Here is a 22,757-nt window from a genome sequence, read left to right on the forward strand (position 1 = left end):
AGACGTACACTCTCCAGGCATATTCTATCTTAAGCTGCATTTATAGATATAGAGCTCAAGTTTGTATTCTTCATAAATTTAATTCCATTCACTTCCTTTTAGTTACAATCATCTCTCACTGCTGTCATTTGTTTCTCTCAGTGCACAGTGTATTTGCTGACTTTATGCTAGTTTTTTACGTTCGTGTGTGTGTGTTTGGGGGTAGTTGGCGCTTGCCCTTTTATATATGATTGAGATTAAGCCACCTTTTTAGTGCTTATTGCACAGGCCACTCCATTAGACTTAATCTCCGTGCATTACATTGCTCTTGTTGTTGTTGTTGTTGTTATTGTTGCTCTCCCGGTCACAGTGCGCACGAAAAGTATGCAATGCGATTTTTTATGCCAGCTGCACGTTCAGTAATAACAGCTGTGCCATAGCCAAAAGGCAGGAGAGTGAAGGGAAGCCGAAAAAGTAAACGAGAAAAACAGTGTTATAAAACACCACAAAATGACCATAAAATAATAATAATAAGAAAGAAATCAGCAAAAGCCAAAACAAGCGAGAGCCAATGGCTCATAAAGTAATGCAGAATGAAGTGGGGCAACTAACCAATAGGGCAGTCAAGCTAGAGCAACACTCTCTCTCTCACACACACATAAATATATGTACACACATATACACAACGATATTTATATGCACATGCAATCCGCGCCAGAGACAAATCCGCAAACAGCAAATTGTATATATTTTCACACCGTCTGCTTGGCACACAACAGTTTATTTTATACGTGTGTGTATGTGTGTGTATGTTTAGGTGACTGTGTGTTTGTGTGCCTGCCCCATAAATTGGCCATAAAAAATGCTGGCACAGTAAATTGGTCGCCTTGACAGTGAAACACTTGTCGTGGCCCTTTAGTTGAATTAGCTAAAAATAAACCAAGTTGTGGAATGCCCCTAATGCTTACTAATGCCAACTTGTAATATTCGACGGGGGTGTTAAGTAAACTCTTGGAATTGTGCGTAGGAAAGGAATTTATGTGTATATTTATATTGGTTAAAGGGTAGAACAATGGATAGATAGTGAAGTGTGTGGGGGAGTACCACCAATGATAAACTGTATATACAGATTGATTACTATACTAATATATATTTATAACTAAAATGTGGGATAGAACGGGAAAATTGTATGAATTGTATGAGATTAAAAGATACATTTAGATATATACTTATAGTATTAGATTTACAATAAGTATATCCTGCATTAAGACAAATTCAATAACAACCTTAAATTCTGTACTGAGTCATATCCCCTTCAAATTCGTGATAAACTCAAGAGTTCGCTGAAACATTTTGTCAACTAAACCACAGCTCCAGGGGGTAAGTGTAATTATAACTAAGAGCTCAAGTCCTTTGAACTTTGAGTAGAAAAGTTATGTCCGGCGAAATATCCTTTAAAAATTGATGAGAGACTTGTGTTACCATAGCATTAACTAAAATTGAAGTTATCTTATAATAAAGAGGGTATCCAAAGTAGAAGTAAGGAGTATTGATGGCATATGGACTATAGTGTATATTATAGATAGATATCTGGATAATAGAATATATACAGTATGGGGTATACAGAGTATCGGATGTATGAGTATAATATACATTATTGAGTATATATAGTATATATAAGTATATATAAAAGCAATAGTTTATAGAGTATTGGATAGATCGCACCGAATACAGCATTTATATATAGAGTATATAGAGTTTATAGATTTTAAAGTATAGGCAATACATAGAGTGTAGAAAGTATATATATATGAATGAGTATAGAGAGCATGTAGATCAGGCAGTTCCAAAGGTATATAAAGAGGGAGAGAGAGTGTGCAGAGTATAGGATATAGAGTCTTTCTCACAGACAGGTGAATGAAAATCTAGTCAAATTGACTATGGGGTATGAGTATTATAGGGTATGCCTAGTAGAATTCAGCGCATACTGTAAAATGTATCGAGCATAATTAGATAACTCATCAAGTTAAACCACCTAATCTCTATTCAAAACAATTTGTCATTGAGTCGCAGAACTTGCCGCATTCAACAAGCTATAAATCATGTTAGACATTGCGCATTCCACATTCAGCATACCCTTTTCACCGGCTAGGCGAGTGTGCTTGGTCGGGCCATGCTAAATGCTAAATGCTAAATGGTTGGGCAGGTGAGATAACTGACAAATGCGACAACAACAATGCAGGACACTAATTGAGCACACTTGAGTTTGCGCAACTGTGCGCCGTCATTTGCACCTGTTACCTCTGGTAGCAGCCGACTGCTGGCTGCTACCTTGGCATTTACATCCCAGTTCGCAGAGTTATCCGAGTTCTGTGAGCCTTTGGCTGTGCGTCTCACCTGCACCTGTCACTGACACGCGACACAGAATACTTCATTCTGTTTGTTCGCTTCTTGTTCTTACTCTGGCTCTGCTCTGCTCTGCCTCGCGTTACGTTGCACTTGCTCTGCCGAAGATGCCTTTTGTTGCTTATTAAAGACGGAATGTCTCTGCCGCATGGCCGCATAAATTAAATGAGCTCGTCTGCTTGTTGTTGTAGCTGTTGTTGTTGCTGTTGCTGCTCGAGTAAATGGCTGGGCATGGCCAAACGCCCCTTTGCACTGGCACCAAATGTCGATTCAGATAAAAATTACGTATACGTATGCGTGTACACACACACGCAGCTGGATAACAATCAAATGGGCGTCTGTGTGTGTGCAAAGTTTTGGTGCTCGGGCAGCATTTGTCGAGCATTAGATGGCATCAGCTTCAATTTGTCCTCTTGTCTGCTTTATGCGCACTTCTCTCTTATACATATAGTACATATGCATATATATACATATGTATATTCCCTTTTTGGATGTACCCGAAAAAAAAGAGAAAAAAATAGAAGATTATTTTTGGGAATTATGCTTTGGGATAAGCCGCACAAGGGCAAAACCCAATTACAATAAGTGAATGGAAGCACATGCTCGTATGTAGGGTATGTACTTGAAGGGTATTTGAATGTGCGTAAGCTGCAAAAAAACTCACATGTAAATATATGTGAGCGGTCAATTAAAATTTTTCAATCAGAATGCCAATGGAATTGATTGAGTTATCAAATATCAATCAAAGGGAGCTATTTACGCTCTGAATGAAGCAGATATAAATTTATGTATAAATATGGGAACTGCTGCTAAAAATTGAATAAAATACTTAAAAAATTTGCTAGATGATGTATTTCATAATGAATTTATTAATCAACAACAGATGGAAAATAATCAAGGATTAAAAAATGTTGAAAATCTATAAAAATGACATTATTAATAATAAAACTAGATGAGATTCCTAATAAAGATAGTAAGAAACATGGTTAAAAACAAATTTCATATATAGGAAAAAAATATATATATTTATATTTTTTCTAAATATTGATAATATACAGTTATGTCACTCCCTTGACAGTTCTGGAATGAATTTTCAGTTTGTAATACGAATTTAAACACAACACAAACACAGTGGAATATATATTTATATTATAATACTTTTATATATTTATAAAATTATAATTTTGTGGCAAATTAGAAGAATGCTGGCGAAAATGCTATCACAGAAAGCTCTGCTTCTGCTGAGGCACTGCCAAGCGCTGGCGAGTTGGAGAGATTTGAGCCAGTTAAGGGCTGCGCAAGCTCCCAAGGATCAGCCAAAGGGAAATGCAAAGCCAACAGCGTCAACGGCGGAAGAGAGCAAAATACCCGAGGGGATGCTGAGCAGCACGAAGTCGGTATTCGGACCGCTTGGCGACTGTGATCGGATCTTTCAGAATCTCTACGGGCGGCACGACTGGCGGCTGGAGGGCGCCCGCAAGCGCGGGGATTGGCATCGAACAGCAGATCTGATCAATATGGGCCCCGAGTGGATCATGGGCGAGGTGAAGCGAAGCGGGCTGCGCGGTCGCGGCGGCAGCGGCTACTATGCGGGGCACAAGTGGGAGTACTTGCGGCAGGTGCAAGCCAAGGGCAAGGTGCTGATCGTCAACTGTGCCGAGGGTGAGCCGGGCACGTGCAAGGATCGCGAGATCCTGCGCCACGAGCCCCACAAACTCATCGAGGGCTGCCTGCTGGCCGGCTGTGCCATGGGCTGCGAGCGGTGCATTGTCTATGTGCGGAACCGGTTCTACAACGAGGCCTGCAATCTGCAGTTCGCCCTGGCCGAAGCCTACCGCTGTGGCCTGATCGGCTGCAACTCCTGCGAAACGGGCGTCAAGTTGGACATCACAGTGCAGCGAGGTGATCGCTACCTAACCGGGGAGGAGACGGCGCTGGTGAATTGTCTGATGGGCAAGCTGGCGCGTCCACGCCGACGTCCGCCCTTCTTGCACGAGCAGGGCTACTTCGATCATCCCTGCGTGGTGGTCAACACCGAGACCTTGGCTGTCCTGCCCACCATACTGCGAAGGGGCGCTGTCTGGTTCACCAGCTTGGGCAGTGATAGGAACTTTGGCACCAAGCTCTTCTGCATCAGCGGGCATGTGGTCAATCCCTGCACCGTGGAGGAGGAGATGTCGATGCCGCTGCGAAACATCATCGAGCGGCATGCGGGCGGCGTCTGTGGCGGCTGGGACAACTTGTTGGCCGTGTGGCCGGGCGGGCTGTCCGCACCGCTGGTGGGCGCGGCCTGTGCCGGCCGCGTGCTCATGGACTTTGACCACTTGGCGGCGGCTGGCAGCGAGCTGGGCACCGCTGCCATCATAGTCATTAGCAAGGACTGCGATCCGCTGCTGGTCATGCAGCACAGCATCGAGTTCTTCATGGAGCAGACCTGCAAGCAGTGTACGCCCTGTCGAGACGGTGCCATTTGGCTGCCGGAGCTCTTTAGCAGCTTTGTCAAGGGCGAGGCTGTGCCGCAGATGATCGAATTCGTCGACATCATCCGCAAGAAAATGGAAAACTCAACGATTTGCGGTCTGTGCGACAGTCAAGCGAACCTGGCTGGCAGCTTGATTCAGCACTTTAGGCCGCTCATCGAGGCGCGCATTCTTCAGTATGCCAATTGATAGAGGAGCTTTGTCTGTTTGTCCAATAAATTGCTTTTCAATTGCTTATCGATTGAGTGTGCCCACCTGTCGCATTTTATATTTTGAGCTTCCTGGCGCATTTGAATGCCAGCATCTCACCTCCGCCCACCCAAGCTCACATGTGTCCGACCGGATGTCGTTCAATCGCTCAATGGCCAGCTTGAATTCTAAATGGTCTGCCGGTGCCATCCGCTCCTCTGCCTTTCCCTCATCCTCATCCTGTTGGTCGCCGCCTCTCGTTTACTTACAACAGCTCTACAACGTGTTGCGGAATTGATGAATGTCGTTGTCGTTAACCGGGAACGTGCACTCTGCCTTGGATTATAGCCAAACATGTGGCGGAAACTGAAGTCTGCTTGATTTCAAGATATCCGGCTCTTCAAATACTCTAGATTTCCTGAGGCTTTCAGTTGTCCCCGTTTAAAAATGTTATGAATATAATCAACAGAGACTGAGAGTCATTTGTTTGATAGGAGATAATGAAAAAGATAAATCGATAATACTAATGATACATTTATCGATAAAATGGTATAGGTTTAAAAGTCAAGTAATTGAGAGAGAATGAGAATCTCAAACTTATGCTAAGCTCTGACTTGCTCTGATTTGCATTAGTCGAAACGTATAAACTATCGATAATATTACATAAGATATATCTCAGCTACTTATGCATATCGATAGTAATAATCGTTTCCTTTTCATGCTTCTGCTCTGTATTAATGGAAGTAGATTTCGCCCATAAAATACTTGAACTCTACACAAACTTATTTGCAGATCGAATTGTTGATACAATCGATAGTTTTTAGCTAACATGCAGACCAATATACTGTACTACAGTAAAGTGACAATAATCTAGTTTAATTTTTCATTACAACTACAAATAAAAACTTGCCTGGTGCCATCTATCGATATGTAAACTTTTCGATAACAATCAGTTCACGAACTTTAGCCAATAACTTTTGGCCCACCAAGTGCTGGGCTGCAAGGAAACTTAATCACAGTCTGTACATATGTGCATTAGTATACTCCATGCACTAGAATCAATAGTTTTTAGTGCACATCCACACGTGCATGGCCTCCGCTTTTAGCGCACTTCCGGTGCAGGATATTGAAGAGCAAGCGGGGCCACAGAAAGAGAAAGGGAGAGAGAGAGAGGAGAGCGAGTGGGTTAGAGTGAGAAATTCAAGTAAAAGCACGAGTGTGGAAATTGCAAAGGACACTTTGTTGACACAAACAAACACCAAAGCATTTGTCTGCGCTTGAATGATTGCACCAATAGAGCAGAGAACACATATGTGTGTGTGTGTGTGTGTGTGTGTGTGAATGTCATGTAATGTTGCTTTGTGGGTCAGCTGTATCCCTTTTAGCCAGTTTCCTATTGCCAATAATCTAGTTTCGGCAGCCATACACAAGCCGTACGTTCAAGCAGGAGTGCAAATCCTTCTCCCCTCTTTACCCTCCACTAATTTGCTGCTAAGCGATTTTTTGCCCAAATCCTGATAAAACTACATTGTGGCTGACCATGTGTGTGTATATATGTGTGTGTGGGTGTTTGTTGTGCGTGATTTGTTGTGGCTGTGGCTCATTTTTCATTTGTACCAGTTGCTGAGTTGAGTCTTATCTCAATTAGGAATTCATTCATTCCAACAGCTGAAGGCGCACTTGACTGTTGTTGACGCTCGCATCGCTCAGATCCATCCTCCACGCTGTTCTCCTGTCCTCTTGTCCCCTTGTCCTCTGGCTAGCTGTGCTGCTTCAGTCCTCGCCGCTGTCTGCCTGCCGTCATTTATGTGAGTTGAAATCTGTTAAAAATGAACGTGACGTAAATACAACTGAAGACCTTTGACTGCTATGTGGAGAGAGACCATACACTGGTAGAAAAAGCCTTGAGCTACTGTGAAACCTATTCGGGACTTTGAAAGAGCGGAGTTCCTCTAGGTGTTTTAGCTTTTATTCAGTAATTAAATATTTCTGTTACAAATAAATCTATCGTATGAGTTTTAATAGGTTTCTTTTTACATATATATAAAAAAAATACAATATATTTTTTATAAAATATTTACAGGTTAACATCCTGTTATATTTTAGGTATATTTATCTAAAGAGTTTTTTTTTTTTTTGTAATTATATATTAAAGATTCTTAAGATTTAGACTCGATTTTTCCCGATTCTCTCAGTGCATTTTGTCAAATATACTTGGGTACTTGTTTATTAATTTATTCAGTACATTATTCCACACAAAAATATTCAAATTTGCTAGCATGAGTGACTAACAAACTTGACTGTTTACTGGTTTCTCTGAGTGTATTTTTGTATTTTTAACTTCTTATTTATTCATTAGTTTAAGTTGAGCCTTTGTTTTTATCAATATTTGAATAACTGCACATACAACGTTTATAATTAATTATAGACTTTTTTCGAGGGCCTTTCGCTCAGTGTACCCATGCATAAACCCTCGTTTATATATCTCACACCTACCTGGCCGTGCCTTACTTGAGTGATTACGTCAACTACTCAACGGCGGGCGTCTAGTGCGACATTGCATTGCAAATTACCGATGAAAACCACTGGAAATTCTCAAGTTTTCTCCACTAGTTTCTTACTCTCTTTCTGTCTCTTCTCTATTCATTTTGTTTGAGTGTGTGTGTGTGTGCGTGTGTTTTTTTTTCAGTTACCTTCGAGTGGTGCGGCATTGCACGGTTCGCTGATGGCACTTTTGTTGCTTTGATGCGGTATTTGAGCCAGCAGCTCGAATGATATGACGCTTTGAACTGGCGCCATTAAAGCAAATTTGAATAATAGTATAGCTATATATATAACAGCTCTTGCCATCATGTATACCGTATAGACTGCGCAGTGACTCTTGTGGTTCCCATTCATTGCGGTCTGTGGTCACACTTGGCGCGCGGTCTTTGAGTAGTTGTTAGCGAGTTTGTTGGAATAATAATTAAAATAATTTGAAAGCATAACAGGCCACAAATGCCAGCCACTTGCTCGCACAGTCTCTTCCTATTCAAAAGAGTAATTTATCAACATAACGATGAGGAACCCATAGTTATCGCTCTCTTTGTTTCTCTCTCTCTCTCTTTCTATTTGAAATGAAACTAAATATTTTAGTTGAATGCAATCAAATATCCAAAAGGAAATATTGCCTATATCTATCACTTTCTTTCTTTGTGTATGTGTCTGTTTCTATCTCTCTCTCTCTCTCTCTCTGTCTGTTTCTCTCTCTCTTTCTGTTTGTCTCTCTCTGTCTGTTTCTCTCTCTCTCTCTCTCTATCTCTCTCTCTCTCTCTCTCTCTCTTTCTTTCACTCTCTTCACCATGACGGTATTTGACTTATTTCTCTCTACTTATCTCTCTGTCTCTTTCTCCCTCTCTCTCTTTCTGTCACTCTCTTTCTCTCACTCTCTCACTCTCACGCTCGCTCTCTCCCTATCCCTATCTCTATCTTTTCGCATCTCACTCTGTCTCCTTTTTTCAGACCTCCCTCACATCACATATATCTCCAGCTTCAACTCCAAACTCCAAACTCCCTTTACTAACTCTTCGTAATGTACCTGTTTCACCTGCTTAACATACATAAACGAGAAGAAGAAGAAAAACCGTAGCCTACTTTGCAGGGCAGCGCTCGCGCACTCACTAATCTTGTCATTTACCCAAATTGTGTGGCCCCAAAAGCAAGCGCTGAGCATATTTAGCTGGGGCTGGAGCTGAGGCTGTAGCTGGTCCTTGGGCTGGGTCTCTCTTTCACATCGTCGGGCACCCAATTGCTTATTAAAGTCAAATTAGAACTTTGAGCAATCATTAGAGTAGAGCAAGGCAACACAACAACAACAGCAACAACAAAACGTAAAAGAAAAAAAAAAAACATCTTGCATAAAAAGGGAAAAAGATGAAGAGAGAGTTTTCCCTCTAGTTACGGCCGAAAATAACGTCGCGTACGTGTCGGCATAGTATTAAAATGTCTTTTGTGCCCTGCATCATATTTAATGGAAGCGTTTATCTCAATTTCTTGAGCCTAACTGACTGCACACAAGCTAATCACGTGTACGCAGTGCTCACTGTATTTAGCTATTGATTTTGAGCCAAAATGCGTTTTGTCTTCCTTGGCGGCTCGTACGCATATTATGCTTGACTCTGTGCATGGCCAGCGGATTATAATGCGCACATAATCTTCAAAATGAAAGCAAATGTCTTGAATTCCACAAATTAAGCCAGCTCGCTAACAGCAGCAAGAGCAGCAGTAGCAGCAGCAGCAGCAGCGGCAGAAGGAGCAGCAGGAGCAGGAGCAACAGCCTTCGCCTGCAACAACAACTTTAATGTGAGAAAAGTTGGCATTTGCTTCAACTTTCCTACAAATATCCTACAATAAATTGCCAATGGGGCTTATTATATATAGATAGTCAAGTTCTTTCATTCTAGGATTTCGGTTCAGAATGAGGCTGAAGATTTGTGCCTAGTTTATTCTGTTTGTGGCCTTCATCTCAGTTTTCTAGGGCATCTCATAGTCTAGCAATTAATGGCCTTCAGCTCAGTTCTTCCTTGTGTGCGCGAGTGTTGTTCGACGCTTGATTCAGGCTAAGCTGTTGAAATGCTTTGGCGTTGCTTATTCGCTTTTCTTTTCTTTTCTTTTCTTCAGGTTTTTCCACTGCTGTCACGGCGCACGAAAATTTTCTTTTATTTTCAAATTTCAAAGGCGTCGAGTCAACTGTTGTCGTTAGCGTCTGCTCTTGGCCTTGTCGTGGACTTGTTCATGTTACACTCGACCTCTTCCACTCTCTGCCAACACTCTCTCCCATTTTCTCTCTCTCTCTCTCTCTCTCTCTCTCTCTCTCTTCTCTCTCTCACTCTGAGAGTTAAGCGAATCTTATGGTCATGTGTTGAATCTGCCCAACATTTGATGACGTCATCATGGATCAACAAGGGTTTAGACAGCGATGACATCTTCTCGATTTGGAAGTGTATTGTTTTCCACTCGTCAACATGAGCGACATTTAACTGTGACATTTGCGCAACGAAAAGCTCAGAGCTTAACTCTATTTGCGTTGTGCCTAATTGAGAGGTCTAATTGGTAGCTCAAAGAGAGAAGGGTAGAGAAATGTAGAACTGTAGAATGGGGATTCAAAATAGAAGATAGTAAATTGGAAATGGGAGATGGGAGATAGGAGATTGAAGACAGGAGATAGGAGGTTAGTTAGAAATTTAAAATTGCAAAATGAGAAAAGAGAAACGAAAGCAAACACAACAAAATTCATCTGCCCAATCAACTGCATGAACATCAAAGTCATTTCAGTTTTTACCCTTTTGAAACTTTATAAATAGTCGCACGCACTTTAAAACCAACTTTTAACAGTTTCTCCTCTTTCTATTTACAGCAATTGATATTTTTGGTATTCATTAAATAGGCCCACATGTTGAGCAAATTCACCTCGAACCATGTCCAGGTCTACCATCAGTATTCGCGTCCAGCTCCCATAAAGAAGCCCGTCAAGGTAAGCGTCCTGAATCGTATAACTTGCTTGCATATTTGAAAAGATTTTCTTGTTTGTTCAGTTGCCTAAGCAAATACAATTAGCATAACATGCATTAGGCTCACTCTCCATCTGTCTGTCTCCTTCCCTCTCACTCTCTCTCTCTGTGTGTGCCTACGTCTCCCTTAACAGGGTTCAAGTCCAAACATATTTCATTTTTAACATTCGTAATTGATTGTCGGTGCTTTTGTTTCCACTTTTGTTTGTCCTTTTTCGTCCGCTTCATTTGTTATTTACATCGCACTTTAAACAATTTTTTGCTCTTTCAATTAATATTAGAGTTGAGTAAAGGTACGTTTTCTTGCATGCCAGTGGGAAAAGAAATGCCATAATGACACTGGCTTGGAATTGAATGTATAACAGTTGTAGAATCTTTTAATCAGTTGCTGCATGGTTTTAAGAAGATTAGCCTGCTTATCTTAAAAGAAAATCAGTAGAATGAAATGTGTCTGAATAGTGTTATACAAGCGTATAACACACTTGTTATAAAACGTCGAAGAGAATTCTCAAAACTAAAATGTAATTTAGTCTTGACAGTAAAATAGTAAAGAAGTTTAATTGAAATTTGCTAAAAAGTGTTATACACAAGTGTTATATACTCGCAGTATAGTCTAATAGAAAACAAAGCAGTCAGAGCTGAGCTCTTTTGCATTATAAATAAATGTGACTACATTAATTCATACGTTACTTGGAGGTCTCATTAGAGGAAATCTTCTTGCACAAACTGTTATACATACACCTGTATTACATTTAATACTCAGCAATTAAGCTTTCAGCCAGTGTCATTTGCATATTTCGCATATATTAATTATAGCGCTTCCCAAGCTTTGCTTAATTTAGAGTCTTCAGCACGTTTCGCACGCCTGCATGCCAAAAATATTTTAAAATAAACTGAATAATTAATAAACATATATTCTCTTTTCCTTTCAACTTCGAAAAAAAAGCAGGCTGCTTAGCCTACAGAGCTCGAAACGAAAGTAGCGCATTGCGAGGATAACTGTTCTACGCTCAACATCGACATCGACATCGTTAACTTCGCTCTTCATACACATCAATCAGCCAATCAGCGAGAGCACTCGCAGCGTGTGTGTGTGCGTGTGTGCGTGTGTGAGTGTATGTGTGGGGTTGGCCGCGCTCCGTTTCGCTCTCTTTAACTCATTGTGTCTTCTGTGTATGTGTGTGTCTCTGTGCGTCCATAGCGGACTATGTTGAAACCGAAACGTTTGGCCAAGCAGAAGCCCAAAGCGAAACCGGTAAGTGCAAAACTCTCTTAAATTGAAATCAAAACTAAATTTTATTGAAAACAAAAAAAGAAGCTCTATCAAAACCTAATTTAACCCTAAACTATTTCCAATTTCTAACCAAGTAGAACGCTCTCTAACTCTGTCTCTGTCTCTCTATCTCTCTCTCTCCCAACTCTATCTAACCAAAATAACGCATAATTTTAATTAATTTTCGCTTCATTTTCGGCTTCCCTATTTGTTCGTTTCCAAGAAAAACTTTCTCTCCCTGCTAATTGCCACATTGACTGACTGCCAAACTGCTTTGTTGTGAAAGCAAAAAATAAAAATAAAATAAATCAAATTAAGTTTTAAGAGAAAGAAATGTTTAGTCTTTGTCTTTGCCTTCAATTAAATAACATTTCCTTTCTCTTATTTTCGGTTCTTTTTTTTTTTTTAACTTTTCAAAGTTTTTTTGTATTTGCTCTCTTTCTACTTTCTTTGGCACTGGCCTTGAAAACTTTTCTACGTAATGAATAATAATAATTAAGCATTAAACGTAGTTAACTAATATTCGTAGTTAGATTTATTAGTTTCTTTTAAGTAGTTATGCTAGCTGATTGTTCTGTAGCTTGCTTTAAACAAAAATAAGTTGAGTTGGAATTATATAGAGATTAATTAAAAGTTCGCTAATTGTTAAGCCTGAAAGTATGCTCTTAATTTGTGACTGCTCGCGCTCACTCTCTCACTCTCTCTCTTTTTCTCTCTTAAGATAGCTCAACGGCTATCAGCTTATCTCAATTGTGACGTCACTGGGCCATCGGCAATTCGGATTCGGCATTTGTAGTGCAGCAGCTGCATGCAGTAAATGCTATTAATATCAACATTATTATTACAGTTAAGTTGGGGCATTAAAACTTTGCTCGTCCCTTGCACCAAAGCAATTTCAAAGTTTTTAATGAAGTTGGTTTTTCGCCTCAAACGATCGCAAAGAGAGCTCGCGCGCCTGAGCGAAATGGCAAAGCCAACAACAAACACATTCGAGCAGCCGCTCTCTTCGCTCTGAGTTATTATCTATGTGTGTACTTGTTGTTGCTGCTGCTTTTGTTGTCATTCGTTCGATTGCTTGTCATTCGATTTCCAATGTGTGTGTGTGTGTGTGTGAGTGCGAGTGTGAGTGTCTCTGGGCTGTGTGCGCTTATTTGCGCTTTTAATTAACACAGTTTGAGCGGTTTCGAGGGGAAGCAAAACAAAAATAAAAGTTTACTCAGTGCTCGCCGCGACTTCGAAGGCGCCATGTGAGTGAAGTTCTTTAAAGCGGGTGAATTATTTTTTGCTTTATTTTTTTTTCTTCTGCGTCTTCTTCTTCTCCATGTGTTTGCATCGTTCAATTTGTTTGTTTTGTTTTGTTAAACGATTCGTGAGCTTTGATGTTTATGTGTGAATTGAGTGAAGTGTATCAGAAAATAATTATTTGGCTGCACTTTTAGTGAATTAAAGAACTGCAAAATGTATTTTTTAACTAATTGGACGTTTGTAAGTAGAAAATCTATTAAGCTAAAACTGTTCTCATTGATTGCAATTGTTTATTGTCAATTAAAAGACTAAAGTTATTGACTTGAAGCTATTCGCTGCATTGTTGTTGTTATTGACGCGTAATTAGTGCGAGCCATGCGAGCGATTTGCGAGCATTAATCAGCAGCTGTTTATTGCGCTCCCACCACTTGCGCTATCAGCACTCGCCGTTCCGCTCTCACTTACTCTCCCTGCTTGTGTGTGGGCTGCGCTCTCTTTAGCGGTAAATTGTAGATTTACGCTCAGAGCGTGTTAAAAGCTTTAAAGTTGACTTGCATTCAATGCGGTTGTCGTCCGTCAGTCTATGTGATCCATCAGTGGAAGCCTTTGCTGCTGCTCCTGCTGCTGCTGCTGCTGCTGCAGCTGCTGCTGCAGTTCATCAGCGACGCCAGCTTCACTTTCAATTTTCCACTTTAACGAGTTCCGATGCAGACGACAGCAGCTGAAATGGCAACAAGAACAACAAGTGCAACCTGCTGGGGCAAGCGAGACAAGATGCTGGGCAATAGCTGAGGTTTACCGTTATGCACGACCTGAGGTGATGTGGATATTAAGTGGAGTTTATGCTGGTGCGTAACTTTTATTGAGTTGGCCCTGTTGCCATGTTGCCAGTAAGCCAAGCTAAACGCAATAGAAATTTATGTAAAAGCCAAAGGGCCTTCCGCTGCTGCTGCAGTTGCTGCAGTCGCCCTTTACATACTCTCTCTCGCTCTCGCTCTCTGGTTTCCTTGTTGCCAGGCAACTGTCAATCAGGCTGCGCTTCTGCTGTTGACAAATTGGCTGCTGATTTATATGTATGCTGCGTTCGTTACAGTTGTTGTTGTTGCGTTGCCTGCCTCTGCCATATGTGTGGCAAACAGGTACTCTTTAGACTCTCTGGCACTCAAGAACCTAATTTATCTCGTGCAAGCCACTAATAAGCCAATTGCACTTGCTAAAACTTTCATTTCGCTCTCTTAAACTCGAGAGAAACTTTTGTAATTTGTGAGATCATGTGCGCGTATGTGTGCATGTATGCGTATAACTGTGTACATTTACGCTAGAGCTGGCTGGCACACAGAGTTCACTTTGCTGTTTGAGTAGTTCAGTTCAATAGAACTTATTCTTCATGCGCAAATGAATTGCGCTGCTCAGTGATCACAGTCAATTGAACTTATTTTGAACCACTTGACGCATCTCTTATGTACGCAAATATTGAACTGCTTGTAAGCAGTTCCAATATATCGACTGCTTGTTGACTTTAGAACGATGCAACAGTAGAAATGAAGAATGTGCATATAAATTCTTGGAAATATGGTGTAGTTATTTGGCTATTGAATTGTGTTGGCCTGTGTAGCAGTATCTGCGGCTAACGCAAGGCTTTGACCGATTTTAATTGGCTGCACACACACACACTCACGCATATAGTTATGTGACCCGAGTTGAAATGTTGCAAACTGCAGTTGTAGGTGTTAAGCTGCAGCCACACGTTACTAATTGAGTTTTTAGATGAAACAAATTTGAACTGCCAGCAAACATAATTGGCTTGAATGCATATGGGCTGGAAAGTTTAATTAATATATATGTACATACATATACATATATCTCTATATACACATATATTTAATGCGAAACTGTGAAGTAAATCAAGCGCTCGATGCAAATTTTCCACTGATTAAATCTGTTGCTTCGCTCTTAATTAATTTCAAATGTTATAACTTTTCTCTCGTTGTCTTCTTCTTCATTTCTCTCGTTCTCTCTCTCTCTCTCTCTCTCTCTCTTTTTCAATTATTTAGTTGCTGTTGTTTTTGTGCACTTGTTTTTTTTGCGCCCACTCAAAAGTTTTTCATTTTTATGCCTCGGGCGCACATAAAATGTCAAAGCTTTTAGTTTAATGGGCAGCCCAAGGGTTGGGGCAGGGGCGGGGCTATAGGTGCGTAGGGTGCGGGGCGTGCGGGTTGGTCGCTTCTTTGAAATAATAAAAAGATACTGTACTTGAGTTTTAAATGGGGCAGCTAATGTGACCACATGCCTGGACAGTCTGGTCACATTGTGTGGTATATATACATACATATACTGACATTATGATTCGCCACGGGCGAAAATGTCGAAAAAAGCATATCCTGGAACTATTGTGTGAGTGGGGTATATTGTTTGATATGTGAAGGCTCCACGAATTCAGGTGGATGTGGAAAATGGGTAGAGAAGATTAAGTGGCGGAATAATTTTTTAAATGTTACCCTGTAGTTGTGGAGTATGGAGTATATTCGTTTTAGCAAAAGTTAAGGTACTCTGTAAAAATAGAGTGTGGGGTATATATGGACCATTTCTGAAAATTGTGAAAATAAGAAGAAAACTGAATTGTAATTCGGTAATAAATAAAACATTGAAATATGTAAAAATGAGATACCCTGGGATGGTTGTTGGGTCAGGGTAGATTAATTGTGATCTTGGGGATAATGTGCAAAGTAACAATACGGAATATTGTAGATTTAATTTACTTAATTGTTTTTAGTGTGTTAGATAAAATATTAATAATATGAAAAGCTTTTATGGATCTTGGGATACCCTTTAATATGTTTATTAAACTTAGGTTTTTTTTTTTGTTTATTAAACTAGCAATTAGTTAACTTTAATTGATAACTTGTTTATGGAAATTAAACACTATATAGGGTATTTTGTCTATATGATTTTCAACTAATATTTCAATTATTCGTATTCATTGTACCTAAAATTAAGACAGAAAAATTCTTAATAACCCATAAGAAGTTTTTTTTATAGTGTATAACATAATATTTATATGATAATATAGAAAATATTACTTAGCTTCCTAATTTAGCTAGAATTTGTTTCAATAGTTCGTTATACTATAGAGAAGTATGCTAATAAATAAAGTTTATAATAAATCGAAGAAAGTAATATTATTAACAATATTTTTGGTTTAATATTTCTTTAATATAAAGCGCCAGATTTGTGTTCAATTTAATGGTTTTTTTGCTGAAAATAATATAGAAATAAATATATATAGAAATACTATATTAAATAGTAGGTGACAATCGCCACACTTTCTATACACACATTCAGGATATAGAGAGCAAAGCTTCATTGTACACGCCCATAACAATTATTGTGTGACCTTTGTGGCTCCGTGTTTACTGAGGTGTTAAATGAATCATTTTTATTGAATAATTAATTTGAATTTTATTATTCAGACATTTGCACGGTAAAATGTATTTTATTAAAATTGCATTTCTAGCGAAATAGCTGTAAATAATTAGGGTAGATGAACAATAAGTGGTCAGAATATATGATATGGATATACCAAATATATATTTGAGCGTGTGAAATATGATATAGCTGTTGCCACATTCTATTTGCTTAAAACTCACGTTGAATTGAATTAACAAATATTGCATTCGTTGCCAATTTATTTGCTCTGGTTGTCTGCAATTTCTATTTGCCACAATTGGTGGCAATGGCAAGTTTGATTGTGGCAGCAGTCAACGATTTTGATAGCAGTTGCGTGGCGTTACCTAAACTCCTCTGTTGCCTCGCCACGAAATGTGTAACTAACTGTGTTTGTCATTTATGCCCTGTTTGTGTAGTTAAAGGGGTATATTGGTTGTGTGGAATGAAAATGAATGAATGAAATTAATTAAAGTAAATGTTAGCTATGCCACATATGACAATATTCATATCCTTATCTGCCTTATATATATATACGAAATCGGAGACTCCATTGCCTGTGAACGAGTATAGTGCAGTCGCTAGCGCTCGATCCTTCACATTCCCAGTTGATGTATTTTGTGTGTGTGCGTGTGTTTGTGTGCCTGTGGCGGCAATTGAAATACTTGTGTAGAGTCTCCACTTAGTGCCGTGTGGGCGTGGCAGTCTGTGCTAAATGCTGCTGTGGCAACTGTTGGTGCAACTGCATGCGGCACTTAGACAATGCCACAAACCGCAGTCGCATTTCAGCTGCAGCAATGAAATCTAAACTGTTTGACGGGAATGGGGGAAGTTGGAGAAGGTAGGGATTGTTTGTTTTTTTTTTTTGAAGAGCTGAGCCAAGCATAGCACACCTACTCAATTTTAGCTCTGGCAAGTAACACATGTTGCATGTGCCACACACATGCGACAAAAGTTAGCTGTCCCAGTGGGCGTGGGAGTCTGAAAAGTGTGAGTGGTCTGAAAAGTTTTTGAAAGGAAGGAAGGAAGGAAGGAAGCGAATGAATAATATATATTCATTGGTAAACTTGAAATTAGTAGTATATGATCTCATGATGATATCCCCATCATAAAAATTGTCATGGGACTGAATGTTTCATATTGGACAACCGAAAAATAAATAGCGAATACGTAGTTTTTATATGTATATTCTCTTCCTTCTCTATATATGTATATATATGCATAGGTGTCTCTGTGTTTATGTTTTGCAGTTTGTTTTTGCAGCTGCGCTTGGCACAGTGTCAACTTTTTTGGAGTTTTAAAATACCCCGCAGTCAATAAACCAGTAAGCATATTCAAAAGGTGCAGCGTGCAAATAGAGTAGTAAAAACGAAAGTTTTGAAACTCTTTTTTTTTATAACAGCTAGTTCCAATACTTTTTTGTTGACTTTCGTAACTTTTATTGCTGATTTATTGTGATGGTATGAGAATAATTTTATAATATTTTTCTTTTAAATAAACTAAATTAATTATGTTATCAACCTATAGAAACAGTAGAAATGGTATATATTCTATATGTATAATATCTATACGAGCGGTATGCTATGTATACAGGGTATCTTTCAGTCCATTCACTGTAGTTTCGCCATGCTCTATTGGGCATTAACAAGTTTTAAGTATACATAAGTAAGTTTTGTGTCGTATATACATATGTATGTATTCAAAAAAGCAAAATTAAAGACAGTGTATATGCTGTCATATGCCTGTTAAATGCTCCTTAAGAGCGCCGAATAGTCCACAAAGTCTATAAAATATATCAGAGCATACTTTTAGGCTCCGAACTTTTAGCCAGCTTTAATCATAATCACGTAATTTGTTAAAATCTGCTCACGCTTTTAGTAAAGTTAAAGATGCGTTTATTGCAAAGTCAATCATTTAAAATAATTATAAAAAACTTAATTTTACTTGAATTTTAATTTGAATTGTCAAAGTCGCAAATTCAGTCAAACGGCAAAGTGGTCTTGGTAGTAAGTCGATCGGTCAACAGACAAAATGCGTTGCCCCTGAAGTCAAATCATAACCATAATAATAATAATTACAATACTAATAATAATAATACTAATAGAGCAATTCCTATATATGTACATATATATATATATATCGTTGAAAATCGAAAAAACTCTCTGACTAATTCAAGTACAATAATATTTCTCTTCTTTGCTTTAACACTGAAATACGACTACTCTATATACACTTTGCTTCAATTAAAAATTTTGTACATTTCCTTTCGAGTTTCTCTTCAAATTTTTAACACACACGAAAAATATTGAAAATACTTTTTTATATTAATTATTTATGAATATATATATATTTTTTTTTCACATATTCTTTTACTTCACCACGAAATAACACTATTCAAAACAAAAACTTGTTGTGTGTGTGTCATGCACCTTGCAACAACAACAACAACAACAACAATAACGTCAACTACAAACATGACCTGTCAATCACGCATCAATCAATCAATCAAAAAAAATATACATGTCAATATTTTGTTTGTGTATACAACAATAAAAATATATATTGCTGTATATATGTCCCAACAATAAAAAAAATTAAAAAAAAAAACAAACACACGCACATATTAAAGATACCATGGGGACTGAAAAAAATCTGTTGGGGTCTGATAAATATAACTGTGCCCAGGGTAAGCTATATCAAACATATCAATTTCAATTTCAATCTTGATTTTTCGTCAGTTCTTTTTTTTCCGTTTTTTATATTTTTATTAAACACTTTGCTGTTGTTTGTTTGTTATTATAATTGTCCACATATGCCTATGTTTCACTGTACCTTCTCGCATCCATCAATCACAGATCTGTTGTCTGTTCAGTTTGTACAAATTGCTTTAAATATTATTTTGATTTCTATTTATGTTTGCTCTATATATATATATGTATATGTCTCTTTGTATATGTAGTTGATGTTGTGTTTGTCTTCTTCTTCTTTTAGGTATTGTAAGACTTAGTTTTATAAGTTTTTTTTTTTTTTACAATTTCTAATATGGTTTACATCTATTTTTGCTTATATTAAGTTTTCATATTGAAAAACTCTTAGAATTTAGTTAATATTATGTGAGTACTTGGAAGTTTTCTTACACTCAATTATTCTCTAAGTAATTTAAAAGCTCTAACTAACTATTAAGTACAAAAACTCTATTGAGGAAGTAAATCCATTGAAGTTAAATAATTATTACAGGTCAAATGAAATTCTCATCCTAGTCCCATCGCCTATTAGAGGTGAAAATGAATTTAAAGTGCATTTAATTAAGCTCATTTGAGCTTGGCCGCAAACTTAATTAATTTGCGCTCTATTAAATTGCAATTGGACAATATTCGGCCAAATTTCCCTAATTAATTGCTGCCCTTGATTAGAGCCCGGCTCACACTGTGCCTTATCAATTATGCCCGACAGAAAATGCTTAAGTGACAATAAAGGCGACATAATTTCATTTTAATTAAATGCATTTCGGTTTGGCCCTCCGAAGAGCTCCTCTACCCGACTAAGCTTAGCTCGTTTCTGTTCTGAGACGGTTTCGCAGTAAAGTTAACTAAAAATAGAAATTTAAATTCAAGTTTGATGCTGCTCTACGTAATGGCATTAACTGCATACTTCCTGGCCAGCACGCACACACACACACAAACACAGCAAAAGCACTCACACACTTTCAGAAGCCAAATTGATTTGTTGCAGTCGAATGCATCGCAGCTACACAGCGCCAAAATGTCAGAGCGTAACAGCGTGAGCGGCTAGAGATGAGTTCGTGTCGTGGCAAGGAAATGGAAAATGAATTTAATATGCAATTGATTAAATCTGCAAAGTTGAAGGAAATTGATAAAAAAAATATATATATAAAATAGAAGATTTAAAAATGGCATAAAAATTAAGTAATAATATGTAAAAAAAATATATAAAAATATATAATAACAAAGCAAAGTTTCTAATTAACTGGTAGATAAATATTTATTAAAAATTACAGATGAATTAAAAAATCTAACAAAAAGCTCAAAAAGTATTAGCCAAACATATTGATAGAGAAAATTAATTATATAAAATAACAATAAAAAACAAGTAAGAAGACTCTAGTCGAGACTGCTCGACTAGGAGATACCCTGAACCCTCCAAGCTGATATTCTTATCATTCTGCACTTCTTTTATGCACGCACACATACATACACATGCATCCACCCTCACGCGCCCGCGCTTTGCTAACTGCGCAGTAAGCAGCGACTGCGCTTGGGCTGCGCTGCAGTGTGGGCAATAGTATGAGAATTTATTTGATGAATAACTTTTTTGTAGACATGCAATCTTGATGAAATTTTCAGAGCGTAATCATATGGTCAAAATGTGTGTACATTCTAAAGCACAAGTCTCTAGTACTTGAAATACGTTTTTTGCAAATTGGGGGCGAAGGGGGCGTGGTATTCAAAATCTGTTGATTACAAAATGTTTGTATTCATCATATATATATACACAGTAAATCTGAAGTCTCTATGTCTAATAGTACTCCAATGAGGCTCAAAAAACAAAATCAATTTTTCGATTATTCTCGATAAAAAAGTTATCGGATGAGTTATCGAAAAAATAAAGCAAACTCGTACTGCGTATGGTATACACGAGTATGCACAAAAAATTTCAGCTCTCTAGCTCTTATATCTTCTGAGATCTCGGCGTTCATACGGACAGACGGACGGACGGACGGACGGACGGACGGACGGACGGACGGACGGACGGACGGACAGACGGACAGGGCTATATCGACTCAGCTCATCGTGCTGATCAAGAATATATATACTTTGTGGGGTCTGCGATGATTCCTTCTGCCTGTTACATACTTTTACACAAAAACATTATACCCTGATTTCCCATTTTCAATGGGTTCAGGGTATAAAAAAAAAAAAACAGATAAGAGATAAGGACCAAGATAATAATAAATGAAATGAAGAGCGATTAGATTATATTTTATTCATATTTTAGTTATTTAATTAACTAATTAATAGTTGCTATTAGCAGCTCTATTCTGTATGCAAAATATTGCGAACTTTGCACTAACATTTTAGGTCATAAATTTTAGACACTTTTCTCTACAATACCCTTACACGATTCATAACCCATTCACGTAATCACGCTGCCATCTCTAACAGTTGAGCTGGGCGCTGCTGAGCCCTTCCACTAGTTATGAGTTTTCGCACTTGTTGCTTGACTATTTTTGGCCGTGTAACGAGAAAGGCTTATCTAATTTGAGCGCTCAATCGTAAACGCCTCAAACAAACAAAAAAAACCTCAGATCTAGCTCCTACGCCCTGTCTCCCGCTCGACCACACGCCCTCTCTCTCTCTCACTCTCTCTCACTCTCGCTCTCTTTCTGTCCACCAACATCTCTCGCTGCCATGCAAATAGTGCATTGTAAATAACTCGCGTTTTATCAGGAGTTGACAGCTCTCTCTCTCTCCTCATTTCTCTCTCTCTTTCTCCCATCTTGCTCTATCATCTGGCTGTTCCCGTTAGCAGCATCGCTGGTGCGTTTCAGTTGAGATTCGCGTGCGAGCACACAAACAGCCAAAATAAAGAAAGCAACAAATGCAACGCTGCATAATTAGCGTGCATTAGTGAAAACCCAAAAGCAAAACAACAACAACAACACCAATTAAAAGAAAACTCAATCCGAAAGTATTCCCACCCGTTTGCCGCGTGTGCATTCGAATTCGAAATGGTTATCGACTCGCCGCACGCAGCTCACAAATATTTGCGTCGCATCTCGCGCGATTTCTCCACAGTGCGTCGCTTCAGCAATACGCCGCCTGTTGGCCCAGCCACGCCCCCACCAACGACAGCTCCATCCGTGGATGGAGCCGATGCACTGCCCAGCACGCCGCGTGGCATTCGCAAGCGGCAACGTCCGCGTAAGCGTTCCTCCGTCTCATCGACGCTGTCGAAAGTTTTGATACTCAATGTGCGTGATTTGCTCAGAGCGCAGCCAGAACCAATACCGGAGGTACTTCAAATAGAAGCGGCCAATAGTAAACATGAATACTCAATCTGTCGCCCCGCACTCCCCTTCCACTAATCGCAGTCGTATGCTGTTGGTTAGCCAACAATGGCAGGCTTTAAATGTTGATTTATACCCTGTACGGGTGGGAAAGACTTAAGAGA

The 22,757-nt window shown here is 38.9% G+C and overlaps 2 protein-coding genes across 27 annotated transcripts in view; both read left to right on the plus strand.

Moving 5' to 3' along the window:
• The window catches only part of Trpm (transient receptor potential cation channel, subfamily M), a 76,772-nt gene that overhangs the window by 18,234 nt on the left and 35,781 nt on the right, over positions 1-22,757 (plus strand). For 6 of the 26 annotated variants that reach the window (XM_089262581.1, XM_089262579.1, XM_089262580.1 and 3 more), the window contains 3 exons: positions 10,450-10,566; positions 11,553-11,858; positions 19,195-19,251. In XM_089262581.1, the coding sequence (XP_089118707.1) occupies positions 11,811-11,858; positions 19,195-19,251 (105 nt within the window). In that variant the 5' untranslated portion in view covers positions 10,450-10,566; positions 11,553-11,810. Of the gene's footprint in view, positions 1-10,449; positions 10,567-11,552; positions 11,859-13,086; positions 13,362-19,194; positions 19,252-22,112; positions 22,600-22,757 lie in introns of those variants that run through there. The other 20 variants (XM_089262571.1, XM_089262574.1, XM_089262572.1 and 17 more) reach the window with 11 other exon arrangements.
• ND-51L2 (NADH dehydrogenase (ubiquinone) 51 kDa subunit-like 2) lies at positions 3,452-5,119 on the plus strand. Its single transcript, XM_018105099.3, has one exon. The coding sequence runs from the start codon at positions 3,588-3,590 to the stop codon at positions 5,052-5,054; it is 1,467 nt and encodes a 488-aa protein (XP_017960588.1). The 5' UTR covers positions 3,452-3,587; the 3' UTR covers positions 5,055-5,119.

Source organism: Drosophila navojoa, chromosome 5, assembly GCF_054131105.1.
Source record: "Drosophila navojoa isolate 15081-1374.11 chromosome 5, UAZ_NAV_1.0, whole genome shotgun sequence".
In the NCBI taxonomy this organism is placed as follows: Eukaryota; Metazoa; Arthropoda; class Insecta; order Diptera; family Drosophilidae; genus Drosophila; species Drosophila navojoa.

What these genes read in the sequence shown, in the direction of transcription:
- ND-51L2 (XM_018105099.3), top strand. Translation starts at nt 3,588, where the DNA reads ATGCTGGCGAAAATGCTATCACAGAAAGCTCTGCTTCTGCTGAGGCAC.